Source organism: Desmodus rotundus, chromosome 8 (genome assembly GCF_022682495.2).
Source record: "Desmodus rotundus isolate HL8 chromosome 8, HLdesRot8A.1, whole genome shotgun sequence".
NCBI classification, from domain to species: Eukaryota; Metazoa; Chordata; class Mammalia; order Chiroptera; family Phyllostomidae; genus Desmodus; species Desmodus rotundus.
In genome coordinates this window covers 133152269-133171829 of record NC_071394.1, presented here as the reverse complement: position 1 = coordinate 133171829, position 19561 = coordinate 133152269, and the positions used below count along the sequence as shown (strand labels likewise).

The 19561-nt window shown below is 56.9% G+C and overlaps 1 protein-coding gene across 3 annotated transcripts in view; it reads left to right on the top strand.

Moving 5' to 3' along the window:
* CNTN4 (contactin 4) overlaps positions 1 to 19561 on the top strand; it is a 314773-nt gene that overhangs the window by 194238 nt on the left and 100974 nt on the right. For all 3 annotated transcript variants that reach the window (XM_024566039.4, XM_045199695.3, XM_045199696.3), the window contains 3 exons: positions 321 to 518; positions 12884 to 12986; positions 15364 to 15548. In XM_024566039.4, the coding sequence (XP_024421807.2) occupies positions 321 to 518; positions 12884 to 12986; positions 15364 to 15548 (486 nt within the window). The remainder of the gene's footprint in view (positions 1 to 320; positions 519 to 12883; positions 12987 to 15363; positions 15549 to 19561) is intronic.

Here is a 19561-nt window from a genome sequence, read left to right as displayed (position 1 = left end):
TGGGGCAGTGGCTCAGCCAGCATTGCAGGGCGCTAGGCACGCACCCAGCAAACTGCGCGGGCGTATTCGCCTGCCTTAAAGACACCGGGCTCTCTTACTCGTGCCTCTCTGTGCGCCCTCTCGGTCCCTGGGAATAAAACCGGACTGACGGAGGGAGGGAGAGGGACGGCAGTCACCTCCTGCTTCTACTCTGCAGGCAGAACAGCCGCCTGTGGGCAGCAGTGCGGGTGTCCGTGTCCACTCAACCATTTCTCTCACGGACGTGGCACGGCGCCAGTCCCCAGAGCCACATTTGTAACGATGGTCCCCTTCACTTTCAGAGCTGAGCTATGCCTGGATCTTCAACGAATACCCTTCCTACCAGGATAACCGCCGCTTCGTTTCTCAGGAGACCGGGAACCTGTACATCGCCAAAGTGGAAACATCGGACGTGGGGAACTACACCTGTGTGGTCACAAACACGGTGACAAACCACAAGGTCCTGGGCCCCCCCACACCGCTGACACTGAGGAATGACGGTGAGTTTCCTGAGGGGCGTTGGTCGTTTGTCCTCTGTGACCACGAGCTGGGTGTGGAAGCTGCGATGTGGACACACGGACCTTGAGTGGCTAAGTTAAATGTGGGAAAAGTTTAAAGCTCTCCGCATTTGGCGCCCGAATTTTCCCCGCTAGTGCCAGAAATAAACCCGTGACTCCATTTTGGGAAACTAACTAGAAATCACGTTGCTGATCTCAAGAGGGATGGAGTGTGGGTTCGGGCGAACACAAACAGCACAGGAATGTGCCTCCTCCTTCTTTCCCACTTAGCGTGCGCACCGGGCAGAGGGACGCGGGAGGCTGGCCCGTGAGGCCGGTCAGTGAGGCTGTCCGTCCTTGCTGGTAGTCATGGGATCGAGCATCCGGTGTCTGGGAGGAAGCTCACAGTCACCCAGACGCCGTCCGGAGTGCTGACCCTGGAGACAGCGCCCAGCACACGAGACGCAGGGCTGCCAAGGCTCCCTGGGGACAGCCTTTTAATCTCCCTCGCTTCTGTGACAATATTTCAGGAGACTCTGTGAGGGTCACCTGGGTTACTTAGATGGGTGCTGGGACAGGGTGTGGTTTTCAAAGGTGGCCGTCCCACCTTGTAGGCCCAGCTCCGCAGCCCTGCTCCCTACAGGGTCTCCGTGAGTGCGCCCCCCCTTCCCCAAATGCCCTCCCCAGACCCACACCGCTCCTTCCCTCCTTCAGGCCCATCACTTTCCCCAGGAGGTCTCCCCTCCCTGCCCCAACCCTCCCCCCTCCCCCCGCGCCAGGCTGGGCCCTTCTCTACAAAGGCCAGCAAAGCCCACACCGCCCCCCAGGGCCCTGACCCATGCGCGTCCCCGTCTGCCCCGCTGTGAACACGCCTCGTTCTCGGCTCCAGCTCCCGCCCCTGGTCCAGCACCTGGGACGTAGAGGACTCTCCGCGTGATTGTTGAGTAACAACAGGACGTCCGTCCGTCCGTCCACACCGACTGACGCAGTGACGTAAGCGGTCGTAGTTGGCGTGTTTGAGTTTCTGTTTTCTGCACGTTGACGTCACGTCAGACCTTCCATGGTGAACAGGGTCACTCGGCCCGTCAAGCAGGTGGGGACACTTGTCAGAGCAGCGGTAATGAGCATGTGTGAGGCACTTGCTGTGTGCGGGGTGTGCACGACCTCGCTGGTCACCTCACTGGACTCACACTGGGCGACGGTGGCCCCCTTTCCTGTTTCGCAGATGGGGGGCCCAGCACTCACACAGGGTGAGTGACAGACCCAGAGGCCACACTTGAGCGACCGCCCCGGGTCCCGCCCAGCCTCGCCTCAGGGACCGCGGAGCCCGGTGTGGCCCCTCCCTCTGTGCTCCCAGCCACATGCAGTGCCGCCCCTCCCCTGACTTTACCTGGGAAAACGCGGCCAGTTCGAAGCTGTCGCTCACACTGCTCTCTAAATTGGCTCTCCTGCTCCCCGCGCCGCCGGAGGGACTTTGTGCCCAGCGGGGCTGTGACCCTGAGCCCCCAGCGCGGGGTGTTGGCAGACAAGCCACCTCTGCAGAGAGGGTCTGAGCAAATCGACAGCATCGGCGTGTGTGGTGGTTTTGAGCCCATAATGCCAGTTTCAGTCGTTCCCTCACTATTAGTGAGCGGAGCGCGCACTGCTGTGGCACCTGCTGTGTGACAGCCCCTCCTCTGGGCGTCAGTGGACAGGAACAGGGAGGCCCCATCTCACGGCACTTGGGACACTTTGCTGGAGGACACAGGTGACAGCCACCAACAGGAGCAAAGGCAAGAATGTGACGGGTGTAGAGTAATAAGCACACCAGCATGGAGACCAGAGGCCCGGGGGGTGGGGATTTCGGGAAAAGCCTCTGAGGAGGCGATGCCTGACTGTGACCTGAGTGATAAGGAGTCGGCCCTCAGGGCAGAGCGCGGGGTGCGGAAGGTGGGCTCGCAGCGCCGTGGGCGGGGAGCAGGGTGCAGGGTGCCCGGAGTCCAGGTCGGAACCACCCCATGAGGCAGCGGGAGAAGATGGGGTTTTACTTCCAGCACCACGTGACGCCCTTGGGGGACTTCCTGCAAGAGAGGCGTGTACCCTTTTTTTACAAGATCGCTTGGCCCGTGTGATGTCAGCTTTTAAAAAGTGAGAGTGGACGCTGGAGTCCAGCTGGAAGACAGGCGTGCTCGCCCAGCTGGGCGACGGTAGCAGCCGGCAGGGGTCCGAAAGACTCGGACGGAGTCAGCAGGTGGCTTCCAGGCGGCTGCCAGGACGTGCGCCGCCACACCGGGTCCAGGACGAGGCAGGGAGGACGCCGGGGTGACACGCAGGCTTCTGCAGCAGCGCCTGGGGTCCGGGGAGCTGTTTGCTGTCAGGCTGGCACAAACCAGGTCTGTGCAGGAAGCGAGGCTATCATGTCAGTCGTCATTTGTGCAGCCAAGACTCGCCTTCTCCCTTGGCAACAGAAAGGCCTGGTTGGCGGCTGCTGGTCCCTGTCTCCAGCAGGGGACAAGTGTGTGTGTGAGTGTCCCTGTCAGCCATGGGGTCCCTGTCACGGGGACCCGGGCACCACGGAGCCCCGGGCCAGCCCGCTGCAGGGCACAGGGCGCGCCATGTGGCGCACGCTGGCTGCAGAGCCAGTGGAGCCCAGTGCCTCCGGATAACAATGGAAGCTGGCCGGTGGCCGGGGCGAGGTAGGCAAGGGACAGGCTCTGTCAGCAGCTGTCACTGCTCCCTCCCCAGACCCGCGGAGGAAGGCACTTTTCCAGAAGACACACTCCAGCGGCATTTTGTACAGAGTTATTTGAAAAGACGGCTCCCCTGGCCCCTGCCAACAAGGCACGGGAGCCACAGCGCTCGCCCGGCACGGCCTCGTTTTGGCGCAGTGTGTGGTGGGTGCCATGAGAGGCTGAGGTGGGCGCACGCAGACACGGCCTGCAAGGCGCCCTGCAGGTGGCCACCTCAGACGGGGATGCCCGCAGGGTCACGGGCACCCCAGGCCACCCCGCACGCCCCTTGGCCACGCCCCTGCCTTCGCCTTGCCTCTTAGGTTCATCTCGAAGAGCCTAGTGCATCTTCACAGAGGTGACAGGTGCTTTGTGTCGGGATGCTTTGTCTCCGAACTAGTTGACTGCGGACCCCATTCTTCAGCAGTGAATGTCCATTTGTTCCCAGTTTCCGCCAGAGCTGCACAGAGAAAACTCACAGCGTGTCTTTCCGATTCTGGCCAGGGCGCATGGAATGGGGGCCCCAACCGGTCACACCGCACAAACAGGCAGTTGAATTAGCTCTGGCCTGGAGGTAAGAGAAAGGGGGCTCGTAAATCAAGACATTGCTGCCGAGTAAGGATGATTCTGTTGTCACACACGCTCTGTGAGAGTAAAATCGGCGAAATTACCATTCCACCGTTTCTGGACGTTAGTGACAGTGGATGGGTGAGTGCGAGTGAGTAAAGCCTGGAAACCACCATTTTGATCCCTGAAGTTCACTCAGGTCAGTGTCCCTCAGCCCCAAACGAGCAGGGAGTTTGTTGTGCAAACTGAGCCCCGTCCCACTGCCGACGCCCCTTGCCCTCGGAATTCAGACTATTCCTGAGTCCGGCTGAGCAGTCCCGCGCAGGACTCACTGTGCCCAGCCTACAGTGCGATCCCGGTGAGTCCCAGGTGGGGCAGCGCGAACGTGGGCTCAGGGCCCATGGGACGCAAGTGCGAGGTGTCCCGTTGATCCCAGGAGCCTGCGTGGCTCTGGCCACCGCACCCTCCACCACTGCGTGACCTCAGCGCACCTGGTCCTTACCACAGCTCTGCACCTGCCCCCGCTGGCAGATCACTGCTGAGACACAAGCAGGGGGACCCGGGGAACAGCCAGGCGGACCCCGGAATAGGCTGCCTGGGTGGGGTCACCCACCACCAGTTGGTGACGGGCCGGGACCTCGGCGTCACACCGTGGCGCTCCATGTCTCCGCCTCATCCGTATGAGGAGAAGGACACCCAGCCCAGAGCCTGGCTGTGTGTGTGAAGTTACCCACGAAGTGCTTCAAACAGCGCACGGCAGAAGTGCGGCCTCAATCATGTCCTTACCCACCAGACGCCCACAAACTGTGTGTTTAAAGTCGGTCACATCAGGCACAGAGAGGATTGTCCCAGTTTGTGAAATGACAGAAGGCTGGAATGCTGCTCCCAAATGCTCCCAGGGCGAGACTGCGGAGGGTTTACCTTGCAGCGATGAAGTGTATGAGTTTCAGTGTGTCCTTCGTGCTGCGCTGCGTTTTCTCACGTTCCTGCGGTGATTGGAGATTTTATCGAGTACTGGGAAAGTTTGGTGAGAGGTCTCTCCTCGGAGGATCGGGCCTCCCAGCCCCAGCCAACCCCCACTCCTCTGTCTTTATTCTGGGGGAGGGAGGAGAACCAAGGGGCAGAGAAGAGGTCAAAGGGGCCAACCCCGAGTCCCCGGTCACCGTGCAGCTAGACTGAGGGGCAGAATGGCTGTTCGGGGCTCTAAGTGCAGAGGGCCAAGTAAAACCTGAACAAGGGGAAGGAGGAACAAGGGTTTCTAGAGTAGTCTGTGATATTGACGCATTATAACGTGGCTGCCATACGATCCTGCCTTATGCTCGCTGTCAGCTCTCCAAATGCTGCCCCAACCAGGTGAGACCTTCCAGTGGGTGTCGGTGACCACGGCGTGTCATATCAATTCCATTGTTCCTAAATCCTCCCTGAGGACATTCTTACTGACTTTAGGGGGGCGGTGCAGGCAGAAACAGAGAGAAACATCAATGGAAGAGAAAAACCGTGATCGACTGCCTCCTGTACGCACAACCCAGGTATGCGCCCTGCCTGGGGATCGAACCTGCAGCCTTTTGGTGCACGGGACAGTGCTCCAACCCACTGAGCCACCCAGCCAGGGCCAGATCAGCTCCATTTACTCACTCCACAACCTTTGACCGATGACCTGGCATCGAGACGGCAAGGACGAAACCTCCGCCCAGCAACAGGCAGAGGTGTGGCCTGCACCTGGACGTAACTTTCTGTTACTGAAGATGTAGACTTTATACCAAAACACCTTGCTCTATTTCACCCCCTACTAATTGCAACTTTTGGTGGCTCTTGTCCTAGGGGTTCTGTCTTGTTTTTAATTCTCTAACAACATCACAGTTGAGGATCTGTTGGCGTAGAACATGTTTTATAAGAAGAAACTGACTGTGGGCTGTGAGATATTTTGCAAAACTGGCCTCGCTGATCTGACTGAAGAGCGTCTACTTAATGGCTTCAGCTGTTTTGAAGGCCGGGCGAGCTGAGGAGCTGAGCACTTACCTCTGAGCCTCTAGCACAGTCCCCTCCACCTTAGATCCACGTTCACAGGCACCAAAAGCCTCTGAAGCACCTGCTAAGTACATGTGTGGGGCACCACGAAATAAACACCTGTGACATCAGGCCCGGAGAACCTGCGGTCTCAGAGAAGTCCCAGTTAACGAAGGGCCTAAGGTTCCACTCCTTGTTGAAGTAGTGAGCTGAGCTCCGAGGAACACATTCACAGACAGGGATTTGGACTCGAGGAGGGAAGCGGCGTGTGCAGCCGGGAATCTAGGTGACGTGGGGCATTCACTCGACCGTGCATGTAACCGACCAATGCACGTTGATGCCTGTCCAGCTTGGTCACCGCAGACGCAGAAGTCTGTGCCCTCGGAGTCCGGTCGGGCTGAGGGCCTGACTGCGGGGAGAGGCAGGCATGGGGCCGTCCTGGGGAGACTGGAGAATTCCAGCAGGTCTGTTTGAGTGTCTCTTGGCTCAGAGCCACCCAGTTGCAGTGAGATTATTCAGCAGCCACGGCCTGGGGGCCAGGAAACCTGGCCTGGCCTTGGCCATCGGCCCGGCCTCCCTCGGAGGGTTGGCCCACCCAGGAGGGAGGAAAGGAAAGCCCAGGCAGCAAGTCCAGCATGTGTTCGAACCCCTCCTGCCGGGCAGCCCTGCCCAGGGCCTGCTTGGGTAAAGACAGTTCAAAATTTTTCTCCATGGAAATGTGGAGTGTTTGTGGACGATTCCTAGGTTCTCTATAATCTTGCTGCTATTGTACATGGTAGCTTGTTCTTCATCACGGTCTCTAGTTAGTTATTGCTGATGTTTGCAAATGCTCTTTCTCTTGTGAGTGCGCATCTGGCAAGCTTGTCCAAGTCTCTTGTGGATTCTGATAATTTGCCTGTTGATTCCACTAGTTCTCCCAAACTTCTCTGTCTTCCCCACTTCCTCTAAGCTGGGGCTCAGCCAGCGAGGGCTCATAGGCCCAGCACAGCCCACCGCCATTTTTGTAAGTAAAGTTTTATTGGAACGTAGTCATTTTTTTTACACATTGTCGACGGCCGCTTTTCAACCGCAGTGGCAGAGCCGGGCTCTGTCGGAGACTGTGAAGCTCAGAAAGCCTAAATAAAACCATTGCTACGTGTCCCTTTACGGAAACACTTCTCCAGTCCCTGGGAACATGGTATCTTTAAATATCTGCAGACCATCCTGTTCTTTGTGGCTCTGACAGCTTGGACTAGGGCCAACATGTATCAGTTAGAGGGAGATAGCGTTTAATTCAACTCCCTGTGAAGAACTAGTCGGTAGGAGGAGGAATGTAAAAATACCTCCTCAGTGGAAGGCAGAAGTTGGCTTGCTTTCTCCTAAAAGAAGACGGCCCTATGGTTGATCGCCCAAACCGGAAACGGTTAGCACTGATCCCCGGACTTCACACGCAGCTGCCTGTCCCCAGCAAGCACAGACACAATGTCACGCCTGCTCTATGGGAAAGGGCTCAGGTTGTCTCTGTGGTTAGTCCAAGGGAGGAAGGAGCTGCAGGGTGGATCGAGCCCCTTCATGGGGTTTATTTTCCCGCTGCGCGGGTTTCTGAGGTCAGGTTAAAGCCCCGAGTGTAACAGCTGGTACACGACCTTCAGCTTCCCTAACCCCTGCCTCCCTCCCCACCCAGCCTGGGGAGGCGCTTGTTTGGACAGCCGTGGCCTCACGGTCAAGGGGATTTAACCCGTGGGACGGTGGATAGCAGTGGAAGAGGTTCTTGGGACAGTCGCCTCGACCCCTCAATGTCTCCTTCAACCCAGAGCCAAACGAGGCTTTTTTAAAGGGAGAAAATGGTAAATTCAGCCCAGGGCATTTCTGCAACTAATCAGATGTTCCAAACATTTGATATTAGTGGAATATATATCATATTTCTTTTGAAAGTCCCTCCTGCGGTTTAATTCAGCAACGGCACCGGTTCCAGCTAAGGCGGAACCCACGGGCGAGGCTCCGCCCACCCAGTGCTGGGCCAGTCGAAGCTGAACGAGCGCGGGGCACACAGACTTCCCTCTCCCAGTCTGCTTTCGCCAGTTACTCTGTTAAGTCCTGTGTTCCCGCAGATTCAGCACCTGCCTTGAAACTTTCCCAGGTGTGAAAGGGGACAGCCACTGCCACAAGGTCGTCCACAGAACCACCCCCCATGGGTCTCTGAGCCCCGCACTCTCCCAGCAACTGGCCCAGAGGAGATGTCCCTTGGTGTCCTTGCTGTGGGGTGGGGAGCAGGACTTCCTGCTTTGCTTTAACACCTGTGGCTGCCACCCGCCAGCAGCTGGGAACTTGTTAGAAATGCAAAGCCTGGGGATCCCGCTCAACTTACTGACTCAGAAACGCAAGCCCTCCCCTGGGGGGGGGGGTTACAGTTTGGGAACCAGTAGTTTTGAAAGAACATCTGGGAGTTTCTAGCCATGTCTTCATCCGGAATCAGCTCTGCCATTTACTCACCAAGCAGCCGTCGCCTGCAAAGCCCAGGTTACTGTGCGACACACTGAGCCCGTGGGGAAGGTAACGACCGGGTCCGTGTTACCCGCACTGCGCGCCCCCACCGGGCACAGTGCGCGCGCATGGCAGGCGTTAAAGGGCCGTGTGTCAACCCAGCTCCTTGGCTGCAAGTGCAGCCGAGCCCCTGACTCCTGAGGACCTGGATGCGTAGTGTCCGCGCTGTAGCTTCATTACTGTGCGGTGGTTCCCTTACTCCAAGAACAGGAAACGGTGACTCTGCATTTTGATGAATTAAGACCTGTTTTGTTTTATGTTTAAAATTAGGTCGAGGTGTCTTTGGGGGATATTACTGAGTGGAGGGCCTAGGTTGTGCGCTCGCTGTTCCTCTGCCCAGGCGGCGCGGACACCGTGAGGCCAGTTTGCACCAGTTCGAACCTGCAGAAAGTGCTCTGGAACAATTCCACCGACCGCCCGCTCTGTGTGGCCAGTGCTCTGTGAGGCACCAGAGCAGCTGGGGCCCAATTACATTCACAAGTGTGCAGGTGGGCAGAGCACCGGCTCAGAAACGGCTGTCCGGTTTCAGGAGCCTTTTGTCCCTTAAAGAAATTAAAAAGGTCACAGCTTTTTAAGTTAATGTAGCAAACAGAGGCCAAAATAGTTAAAATGACAGAAGCAGTCAAATAAAAATGCGGCCTGTGCCAAATGTAACCAAATTAAGTGGAACAGCTCACGGGTGCCCCTAAGAAGGTCCCCGATACACCCAGAGAGAATCAGTGTCTCCATCTCCTACGACTCCCACACAAAGAGACAGTCTTGACATCGGTGGACATTCTGTAAACAGCGGTGAGCCTTTGCTGTCCAGCCATGACCCATCGACACGTCCCTGTGTCCTGTGTCCAATGCCATGAACACACACCAGACTGCAGGACACGGACAACTCTATGTCACCCACACGCACAGGCACGCCGCAGCCCCAAGACCACCGCACCTGACCCCATGTGCCCCTGCACGGTCCCTTTCAGACAGACACTGTCTGCAGGATGTGAGCCCCTACAGGGAGCCTCCGTGGCACCTCACCACGGCTTCCAGGCCCAGAAAGAAGCACCCGCTGGACTGCCGGCCGCCACTCGTCACAGGGTGAAAGACCACGTGCTGCCGTCTGTCCCTCCTCCCACAGCTGCTGCCCACAGGCCTGCCCTGAGCGGGCGTTTGTGAGGCACAGGACTGCCGCGGTCTCTCCCTCCCACGGGAAGGAGAGGCGCAGTGACCAGCACGTGCACAGCTCTGCGAGGACAGGAGACGGCTTTGTGACAGGTGGCCTGCTCACGGGCCAAGGGTTTCTGGCCGTAATGCACTGAGCACCTGCTCAGCGAAGAGGTGGAGACAGACTCCAGAGATGCGCAGGGGAGGGACAGAGACATTACTGATGCATGATCTGCACAGTCTCCGTGGAGTCAGCGTCTGAACACAGGAACGGCAGGGAAGTACGCGCTGCGTGACGCCGGAATTGGGTGTTCGTGGGGGTAGCAGCAGTGAGCTGTCTCGGGTGCTCAGAACCCACTTCCACGAGACAGCGTCTTCTGAGCTGAGCAGGAACCAGGAGAGACGGCAGCCGTCGAACAGTCTTGGGGACGACAGACAGGACAGATTGCGTGCACGCCAGTGTCATGGAAACACCATCCGTGTAGCCAGAGTGGGTGCAGCCTGATGCCTGTGAACTGGCGCTGTGGACTGAATTGTGTCCCTGCCCCCGGCCAGCGACGTGCTGAAGTCCTGACTCGCAGAACCTCGTAATGTGACCTTATTTGGAAGTAGAGCTGATGTGACTGGTTTAGAGGCCATTGGAGTAGGGACATCTTTAGTGCAGTGTGACTGTGTCCTTCAAAGACGATGGTGGGAAGACAGACACACTGCCAGGTGGGGACAGAGGTGGAGCCTGGAGGGTCACAGCTGGAAGCCTGGGGACACCGAGGATGCACGGCCACCAGCAGAAGCTGCCCAGAGAAGCGTCCACTCCTTCGTTTACAGCTCTGGCCTCCAGAACAGGGAGAGGATCAGTTTATTTTGCTCCAAGCCACTCAGCTTGCGTCACTTGGTCAGAGCCTCGCTGGGACACTAGCACAACCAGTGAATGAAGAGCAAACCATGGTGCCTCCGTGCAGTGGATACTGGCACCTGCCACAGTGTGGCGGCCCGCCAGGCTTCGAGCCGAGGGGGAGGCAGGTGCGAAGCCCTCGCACCGTCTAAGCCCTGCCAGGTGCACGTCCAGACGAGGCACCTCTGTGGAGACAGAATCTGTTGCTGGCAGGGACTGGTTCTGGGGTGCAGCTGTAAAGGGCATGAGGGGTCCTACTCAGGTGACAGAAGTGTCACCGGGGGATGGGGTCAGTGGCCCAGCTTAGTAAGGTTACTGGAAGTCATGGAATTGTTCACTTCTAATGGGTCCGGTTTTTGGTACGTGAATTCTACCTCATTAAACGTGTTTTTAAAGAAGTGCTGGGAAACAGTGAGTTTCCCGGTCTCACCAGCTGTAGGCGACCTGTGGGCTAGAGGGAGGACGGGGGTGGGGGCGGTGAAGGATCCCCGAGGAGCGGACTTGGAGTCTGGGCCTTCACAGCCAGACTGGGGGGTGGGAAGTGGTGGGGAGTGGCAGGGAACAGCTCTGGGGATCGGGGGCCCCGAGGCTGCATTGTAGCCCTGTTTCAGGAGCTCAGGACAAGGTGTGGGACATGCACTGGCCCCGTGGTAGTCTGTCATAGCTGGATTAAAGAACCCCGATGCACATGCAATGTTTATAGACAGCGGAGGCAGGGGAGGAAAACCTGCTTTCATTCCCCCCGGGACAGGCTTGCTCCTCTCACCCGACACGCCACAGTGCAGCTGTGTGCGTGTCCTGGGGGGACGCAGACCCCCTCTCTCGAGGCCCTGTTTTAGTTAGCGCTGCACTCTGCACGGCCCTCCAAGGTGTCACCACCTTCCTGTGCCCAGAGCCACACACGTCTGATCTGTTGGCTGAGGAGCAAAGTGCGTGGGCCGTTGGCAGCAAGTTCAGCAGCTGTGCGGGAATGCCAGCTTTTTGGAAAAGGCCCAAAGGAAGATGAACCCAAACTCAAGCACCAGAGACCAGAGAGGAGGCGTGGTTTTGTGTCTGAGCGCGTCGGGCGTGGGTGCAGGGTGTTCCGGTCTAGTTTCATGGTGGAAAGAGGAGTCGGGGACTGGAGCACAGCCTTGGACACTGAACAGTTTGTTGTGAGACTGGAGACTCCCTGTGTAACCCCTCGGAGAGGACAGCGTGGAGAAGGCAGGGACAGGCTGGAACTGTGGTCTGAGTTTGTGGGGGGCAAGCGTCTTCCAGAGCAGCTTGCTGGCCGAGGGCCGCTCTGCCGTCGCAGACGTGTGCGTCCCGAGTGCCCGGACTCAAATGCAAACGCTGAACTGCGGTCTCAAAAGGCCCCGCCCCGCTGTTGAAGGAAGTAAACAAACAGCTCTGGTCAACCTCGAACTTCTGACGCTGTACCTCCGAGCAGCCCTGGCCACACGGCCATGCCACCTGCCATCAGGGTGGGTCTTCACGCGTGGACATGACCCCTTTCCCCTTTCCCAGGCTCTGAAGCCGCAGGTGCAAAAGGACAGTGTGTACAAAACACGTGAAATCATGTCTCTGTCATTGGACCTGTCCCCGCCCGTCCCCTGCTCTCCGCCTCTCTTCCGACTCCTCCAGGCTCTCCTGCCCCTAACTGTGGACAGTCCACAGGAGGGCGGGGAGGGGCCCCCGTCGTTTTTTGAGTACGCTTCCCGACTGCGTGCGCGCACAGCCAGCCAGAGCCACAGACAGTGGCCGAAGACGGAACAGAAATGCACGTTGCGAAGCGGCGGCAGAGGAGGTCAAGAACGCACCGACGAGAAAGCATGAAGTACGTCCTTACAGACCGTGGACTGTGTTCGTTAGGCTGTGTGACTCGGTCATGGTTGTAGAGTCACTTTTCAGGTAGGGGACAGTGGGAGATTACAGCCTTCAAGGTCAGCGTGCTCTTGGCCAAGTGGCTGTAACTTAAAGGTTGTTTCCTATGTCCGTTTCCTATTATTCTTTTTACATTGTTGCAGAATATAATAAAAATCCCGGCATTTGATGTTCCCTTGCATGTACTAATTTTTGATTAATTCAGATTAGCTTGGACGTGAAAGAGAAAGTAATTTGTGGCCACAAACTGATTACCTCAGAAATGTTTTTCCTTATATAGAATAAGGCATGCAAGTATTTTTTAAGTATTTACAATTCTTCTGCAACATTTCCAAAAAACATAATGTATTTGATGTTCTGGGTGACTAAGACTTTATCTCCTTCCTATTTTTTTTCGTGACTAACAACAAAAAAAAGGTATTTCTGGGAAGAGAAGCTGAATGCACGGGGAATCGATGCCAGCAGGGGGCGTGGTGGTGGACCACGTTCCTCCAGCAGCCACACCAGGACGGAGCCACCGCTGCGGGTGGGGTGGCAGGACCCAGTTCCGACCTGCGAGCCCCACAGTGACAGGTGGAGCTGTCAACGTTAACGGGAAAGCATTTTGCACGTTTTAAAAGCCTCCCCGAGACTTAGCTTCTTGTCTTTATTCACAGGGGTGATGGGCGAGTATGAGCCCAAAATCGAGGTGCAGTTCCCAGACACTGTCCCCACCGCCAGAGGTGCCACGGCCAGGCTGGAGTGCTTCGCCCTGGGCAAGTAAGTTCCGCCCCCTCCCCTCGAGTTCTCCCTGTTTATAATTCGGCAAATTTGTCCCCTCTGCACAGGAAGGGCGACCTGGAGGGGCCGAGGAGGCTCAGGCTGCCCCCCTGACATGGCCAGAGAGAAGGGAGGATGGGCAAGTCTGAAATGTCCTTTGTCCCCTTGTTCGGACCTGTAATGTGCTCGCAATCCAGCCCAGGGTGACAGGAAGACGGGCCTTCACTGAGGTACAGTCAGGCCGACCATTTGGAAAACCATGGACTTCATTCCAGCCCCAGTTCACCAGGGCGCACCAGCCTCTCCTGAGTTTCTGCTTGAATCGCTGGTCTCTTCTTTCTGCTTTGACCGGAGGCAGAGGAGACCTGGTATCTCTCGGAGAGTCTCTGTTTTACGGAGCCGTCTGAAAATTATCCCCAAGGCCGCCATTCGGCCTGTGGAGAGTGGCTGGCTAAGCCGACATGGCAGCCAATTAGCTCTCCAGGAGCAGTTCTGCCCGAGGGCACCCGGGATGGAAAGTCGGTTTTGCCAGTGACCCCGAAGAAAGGGTTTGGCATGAACGATCAGAACTGCCACCTGAGATGGGAACTTGGAGGCATCTGTGCATTTTAATGATGCTCATGAGCCCCTGCCCCCCACCCCCGGCTAAGCCACGGCTCCCTCGCTCCCCACACTCCACATCGGCCCAGGGCGCCTCTGCCCAGCCCGGAGTCGGCACGCAGTCCATGTTCACGCGAAGTTAGCACTTATGGCAGCCATGCACGAAACAGTTTCCTTCTTTCTTTCCCGTTCAAGTCCAGTGGAAGGGCCCCTTCGGTCTCCGTGGTTCCACGTCATGACAGCACAGCCAGTGTGTCTTGACTTCGGTGAACACAACCCCGGGGTCATCTGATCACATTTTGTGTCCAGAAAACTTCCACGTTCAGTGAACTGAGGCATGGTTGTACGATTGAACTCCATACCGACACAAAAGTCGAGGGGTAAACAACGTGTCAGACGTAGGAAACACCGTGAGTTACGGCTAAGGCTAAAAGCGGATCGCCGAATGGTGTAGTGTGGTCCCACTTGGTATTTTAAATATACATACACATAAAGAAACCCGTCCAGGGACAAGGTGAAAGCAGGTCCTGCACGCTCCGCAAGGTGACACTGTGAGACACAACCCGTGGAGAGAGGCAGAGCCAAGGTCATGCCACAGGCACTTCAAAGGGGTCCAACTTCAGCTCTCTCCACTCGGCTTGGCAGACCCCAGAATGAAAACCACAGACCCAAATCCGGCTGCTCCAGGGTCCGCAGAACAGTTGGGTGCGTGATCAGCTGCTGAAAGTGCACTTGTCACCCACGCGGGGGCAGAGAGGCCGTGTCTGAGTGGCCTGGGAAGGCGTGCTTCCCGTCCAACGTGAGGAGGCCAGGGTGGGCGTCACCGGCCCCCTGCGCTGAGTCACGCTGGTGTGACGAGGGCTCGGACTCCTCCACCGCCGGGGCGGCCCAGTGGGTGCTGTGACATTCCAACCAGGGGTGTCTGGCAGGTCTTCAATGGCTTCTCTGTGTGTGTCCCCGTGGGAACTAAATAAGTAAATGTCAGTGGCCCCACTAGGGAGCTGCAGCCTTCAGCGCTGCTGATGGCCCGCACCACAGGGGTGCAGACTCCGTGAGGTCCTCCCACAGTCAAGGCGCATTCTCCCCTTCAGGGCTTTGGGATGGTAGGTGCCTGGCAAGGAGGTAAGGACCCCAGAGATTGCTTCTTGTCTTATCTCGCTATTTTGAGTAAAGTTTCCCCAAACTGGCCCCCTCAGGGCTGCTTGCTCTAAGTCGGGAAGTCCCACAGAGAGGGTTCTGGGAGACAGAGTGTGGAGGCTGCCTGTTTTTTGTCACCTGCACCTTAGAAGGGGCCCAGCTCACTCCTGTCCTGTTGACCCACCAGGGGTCAGGTGGTCAAGGAGCCCACCAAGTTCAGCGGGGAGGGGCGGGACCTCCCCGTGATGGAGGGATGCGGAAGGGATCTCGCCCGTCTTCCACCCGCCACCTTTGTGCCTAGACTTTTGTTTGTTTTCATATTTACGACATAGAATAAAACAGACATACTAGAGTAAAACAAGCGTATAAAAATCTGTTTTTACTTCCGTGATGGTACTGCATAGAGGACAGATTACATCACGCAAGCCCAAGAAAGGTTTTGATTTTAATAGAAGCACTAAGGACAAGATGACATCAGATATGTGAGTTTGAATGAAACCGTGCCGCGTGATGTTTGGGGTGCGCTGTCTGAGGCAAGCTTTTACGTCTGGAACGGAGAAGGGAGGGTCCTTTGGGTCACAGCTCAAGTCGAAGGTGCAGTTTCTCTCGTCTCATTCCCTGCTTCCCCTCTCGCCGCCAGCCCAGTGCCCACAATTACCTGGAAGCGAGCAGACGGAAAGCCAATAGCAAGGAAGGCCAGACGGCACAAGTCCAGCGGGATCCTCGAGATCCCCAACTTCCAGCAGGAGGACACCGGTGCATATGAATGTGTGGCTGAAAACTCCAGGGGGAGAAACGTGGCAAGGGGACAGCTGACTTTCTACGGTACGTTCCTGATGATGGCAAGTCGTTTGTACACTTTCTTGGTCTTCAAATCGTGAGCTGGGGGTTTGCCTTCAGGTTTTCAGGAAGGACGGTGCCCAGTGGGCCTATGTGAACCCCGAGCAGCTCTGGGCGCAGGGAGGGAGGGGCCCAGAAGGGTCACAGCAGACAGGAAGAAACTAGGGCGGTGTGTGTGGGGGCAATGCGCCCGTGAACACAGGTGCAAAGGAGCCGCCGCCCGATGCAGGAAGCCTGTGTTCCCTCCTCCTGGTTGGTTTGTTCGTGAAGCTCTGTGCTTGGCTTCATTCGGGCTTAGATTTGGGGCTGTGTCCATCCTTTGTCATTTCTCCCCTTTGGTTGCAATTTCATGGACAATTCAAAATGCGCACTGCCCGAATCTGGTTCTGATCTGAGTGGGGCCTGACGAAGCTGTCACCCCAAGGACTGTAGGTGCAGCTGCCCCGATTCCAACTAGACCCTTAGCGCCGACCCAGACGTCGGGGAAACCTAGCCCTTAGCACGTGCTCGCTGGTCAGGCCGGCGTGGAAGCCGGCGGGGGTGTCGCTGGAAACCCAGGAAGGGAGCCATTGGGTGGGCCCTGCGTTCTGCCAAGTGGGGACACACCTGAACCCGACCTGTCCGGGCCCTTGGAAATAAATGCTGTCGATTGGTGATTATTCAAGAGGGGTTTAAAGACACACCAGCTGCATCACAGTGAGGAGAACTGTGTGGAGGGGTGAGCCAGGCCAACAAATCTAAATGTCCTCATTTCCTGCAGTCCTGATACCACAAAAGTCTGTTTGTTTCACTAATTTTTCTTCCCAGGCCTTTGGCCTTAGGGTACATGGCCTAAGAGTGTACATCAATGGCCATAGATAATGTTTTAGAAGCATGTTTGGAAACTGGGTGGAGTTTCTGACAGCTAACCGTCCGTGACCTGTCCCACAGGACCCTCAGCACCCTGGCCTCACAGACCCCCATGGGGCCCCGGGGCGGGGGGGCGGGAGAGCACATGCTGTCCTCGAAAGTGCTCACATCACCTGTTGTTCCAACACACCCGCGCTCCTCCGGAACCACTCAGCTTCCTTCAGCAACAGTGAGGACCGACTCCACCCCGGCCAAAGGACAGACTCGGCGGAAGAGAAATTGGCACTTTCTGAAACCGTGGTTGTTGCCACCTGATTTGGCTGGTTGAAGAGTGCGAGACACCACAGGTCATTGACTGGAGAACGTAAGGCTGCAGCCGGCCGTCCTTTTTAGGTGTGCAGGGTGCTTTCTTCTCGCTGGTGTGACCATTACTTCTTATGCCAGGTAGGGACAAGGGGAAAATAGTCAGGTAAATGGCCAACGATTTTTTTTCTTTTGTTATTAGTTGAGTGGAATTTTCAGTCCAGCCGTTCCTAAGTGTTACTTGGGTCGCTCAACGCCCGCGGTCATTTTCACTTTCGCGGTTTTCTTAAGTGAGATTTCTGCTTGCAGTATGATAGGAAAGCGTGAAGTTCTCCGTCACCGGGCGTTGGCTCAGTGGCTTCCAGTGGGTCAGCTTCCCTCCCTGGGAAGAGAATTCTCCAGAGGTTATTCCGGGCATCAGCCCCACCCCCACCGGCCCTGGCCTTGCACAGGGAGGGTGTTTGTCGGGCATCCTGACTTGAGATGAAGCTCAGGTTGTCAGTGTTTCCTGCCCTCCTTACAGGGAGTTTTCTGCATCCGCTAGGGGAAGAGGCAGATGCTGTTGGCCCGCGTCCTGGCAACGGCTCAGCCTTTTCCCCACCTGCCGGCTCCTCCGTGCCAGAGGCCCGAGGGGTCGGCGGGCCTGCCGAGCTCCCGCCGAGGCGCCTGTGCTCATTCTTTCGTTTCCCTCAGTCAGCGTCAGTGGCACGAGATGACTGAATTGTGAAGAGCCGACTGTCCTGGGTGTTCTTCAGCCTCTGTTGTGTTTCCCAGCGCCGTGTGCCTGACGTCCAGCTGAAAGGGGTCATTGTAACTCGGGTCACTGCACAGATCACAGAGGGGACAAAGGAGCTGCAGCCGCTTATCCTGAGCCTGCCCGCTGTGGGAACAAGAGAATTTCTGACAATGTGGGGAGGGACTGTGCCTGGGGACTGCAGACCATGGGCTCCAGCTTAGACACCAGCTTCTCCTCCGGGTCCCAGTCGTTGCGCTCCAGGAGTCAGCCCTCCCCCTCTGCACCCCCCGGCATGCGGGCTTCTGTTTGCCTGTCCAAAGCGGCAGCTCCCCTCCTCGCTCGCAGGCTGGCTGAACTGGCCCCGAAGGCCTGCTGGGCCGACCCCCTGGCTCCTGTCCCCCTGTGTCCAAATGATGGAGCCCCAGCCTGTTCGGTGTGTTCCTGCCACCTGTGCCTTCCGGGTTAGCAAGTGCTGGTCATGTTTGGGACTCGTGTGCAGAATGAGACTAGTTCAGACACAAAACATTCCTCCCTCCCCCACCTTCCCCATTTCCCTGGGCCGTGACCTGTACTTGACCATGGTGGCCTAATTTTAACCTGCTCTTTCAGACATTTTTCAGCACAGAAACTTCCTAAAAATAGATCTGTATATTTCCAGGGGTAAAATACGACGGATCTTTTTGCTAAAGGCAGAAATTTTCCAAAACGATCGTAATGCATCACTCATTAGTTCTACACTTTCTGCATCTCCTCCCACACAGCAGGCAGCGTGGGGCGCCAGGGCAGAGAGACAAAGCCCCCCATCGAGGGGCTGCGTTTTACCAGAAGTTGACAGACAACGTGCTATTAAGCAAGCGAATGAGCTAGGAAACTTCCCGTTGGGATAAGAGTGAGGAAGACAGTGATTGAGCAGAGCAGGACAGGGCTTCTGGAGCTCAGGAGTCTGGGAGCTTTTTCTCAAACTGGCCTCCGAGTCGAACTGGAAAGTGGGAGCGAGGCCCCGCCTTCCAGGGGGACATCCCAGGCAGGAGGTGAGGAGGCACAGAGGCCCTGACCGAGGAAGCACTGGAGGGTGACGGGCAACGCAGGACCGCACAAGCCGGGCGCAGAGTTTGGTTCTTGTTCTGAGAATAATGGAAACCCCTCAGGCTGTCACACGGGGGAACGACATAGTCCGGTTCATGCTGTTGAAAGGCCTCTGGTGGCATTGTGATGGACAGACAATAAAAAGCTGGGAGCAGGAGCAGGACAGCCCACCAGGAAGCCACCCAGGCAAGAAACGTTGGTGGCTGGGACTCAAGGACGGAAAGGAACTGAGACCGAAGGTGCAGTTTGGAGTCAGAGCCAGTAGGACTCTGTGTCTTTCCTACACTTACCGGTTCACCAGGAAGGAAACTGCGCCCACGGAGATGCCACAACTACTCAAGGCTGACGCTGAGAGGCAGAGCTGGGCCAGAGGCTCACCTGCCCTTTCCCGCTGCCGGAGCTCAGATGTCAGCGTGCATGAGGAGAGCCTGGAGCTGGAGCAAAACATGGAATGCAGGGCCCCCCTGCCCCTCTCCGGCCTCCAGGTCCTCATTCTGCAGGGCAGAGGCAGGGCCTGAGAACGTGCATCCCCTTTAGTTCCCAGGTGATGCTGCATCTGCACTCCCCACTGAGAGCCTGCTCCGCACTGGGCCGTCTCCTGGGGGGACTGTGAGGAGCGAGCGAGGGTATGCCCACTCCTCAAGCGCGCCAACAGCCACCTGCCCCGTCAGGCAGTGGAGCCAGCCCACGCAGACAGGAGAATGGGCGGCAGAGTAAATATCTTTGAGGAGAGGGTTTAATTCACTTGATAATTACTCATGTTTCCACCTCCTTGTGCCTGGGTAGTCACTTCCTTTTCACACAAATAGTCCATGAGCATCATAGTCATCATGTAGAAGACTGAAGTATGAACTAAAGGAAGCTGAGAGTTAATGCCTTTTGTACAGTTTTTTCTTTATAACAGGTGTTAAGGGATTAACACCGTCTTCCCCATCAGGAATTAGGTAGCATGATGTCTGAGCAGCAGACAAAACCCTGTGTCCCCTCTAATGTCTGACCTGGAAGGCACCGCTGGGGCCAACTC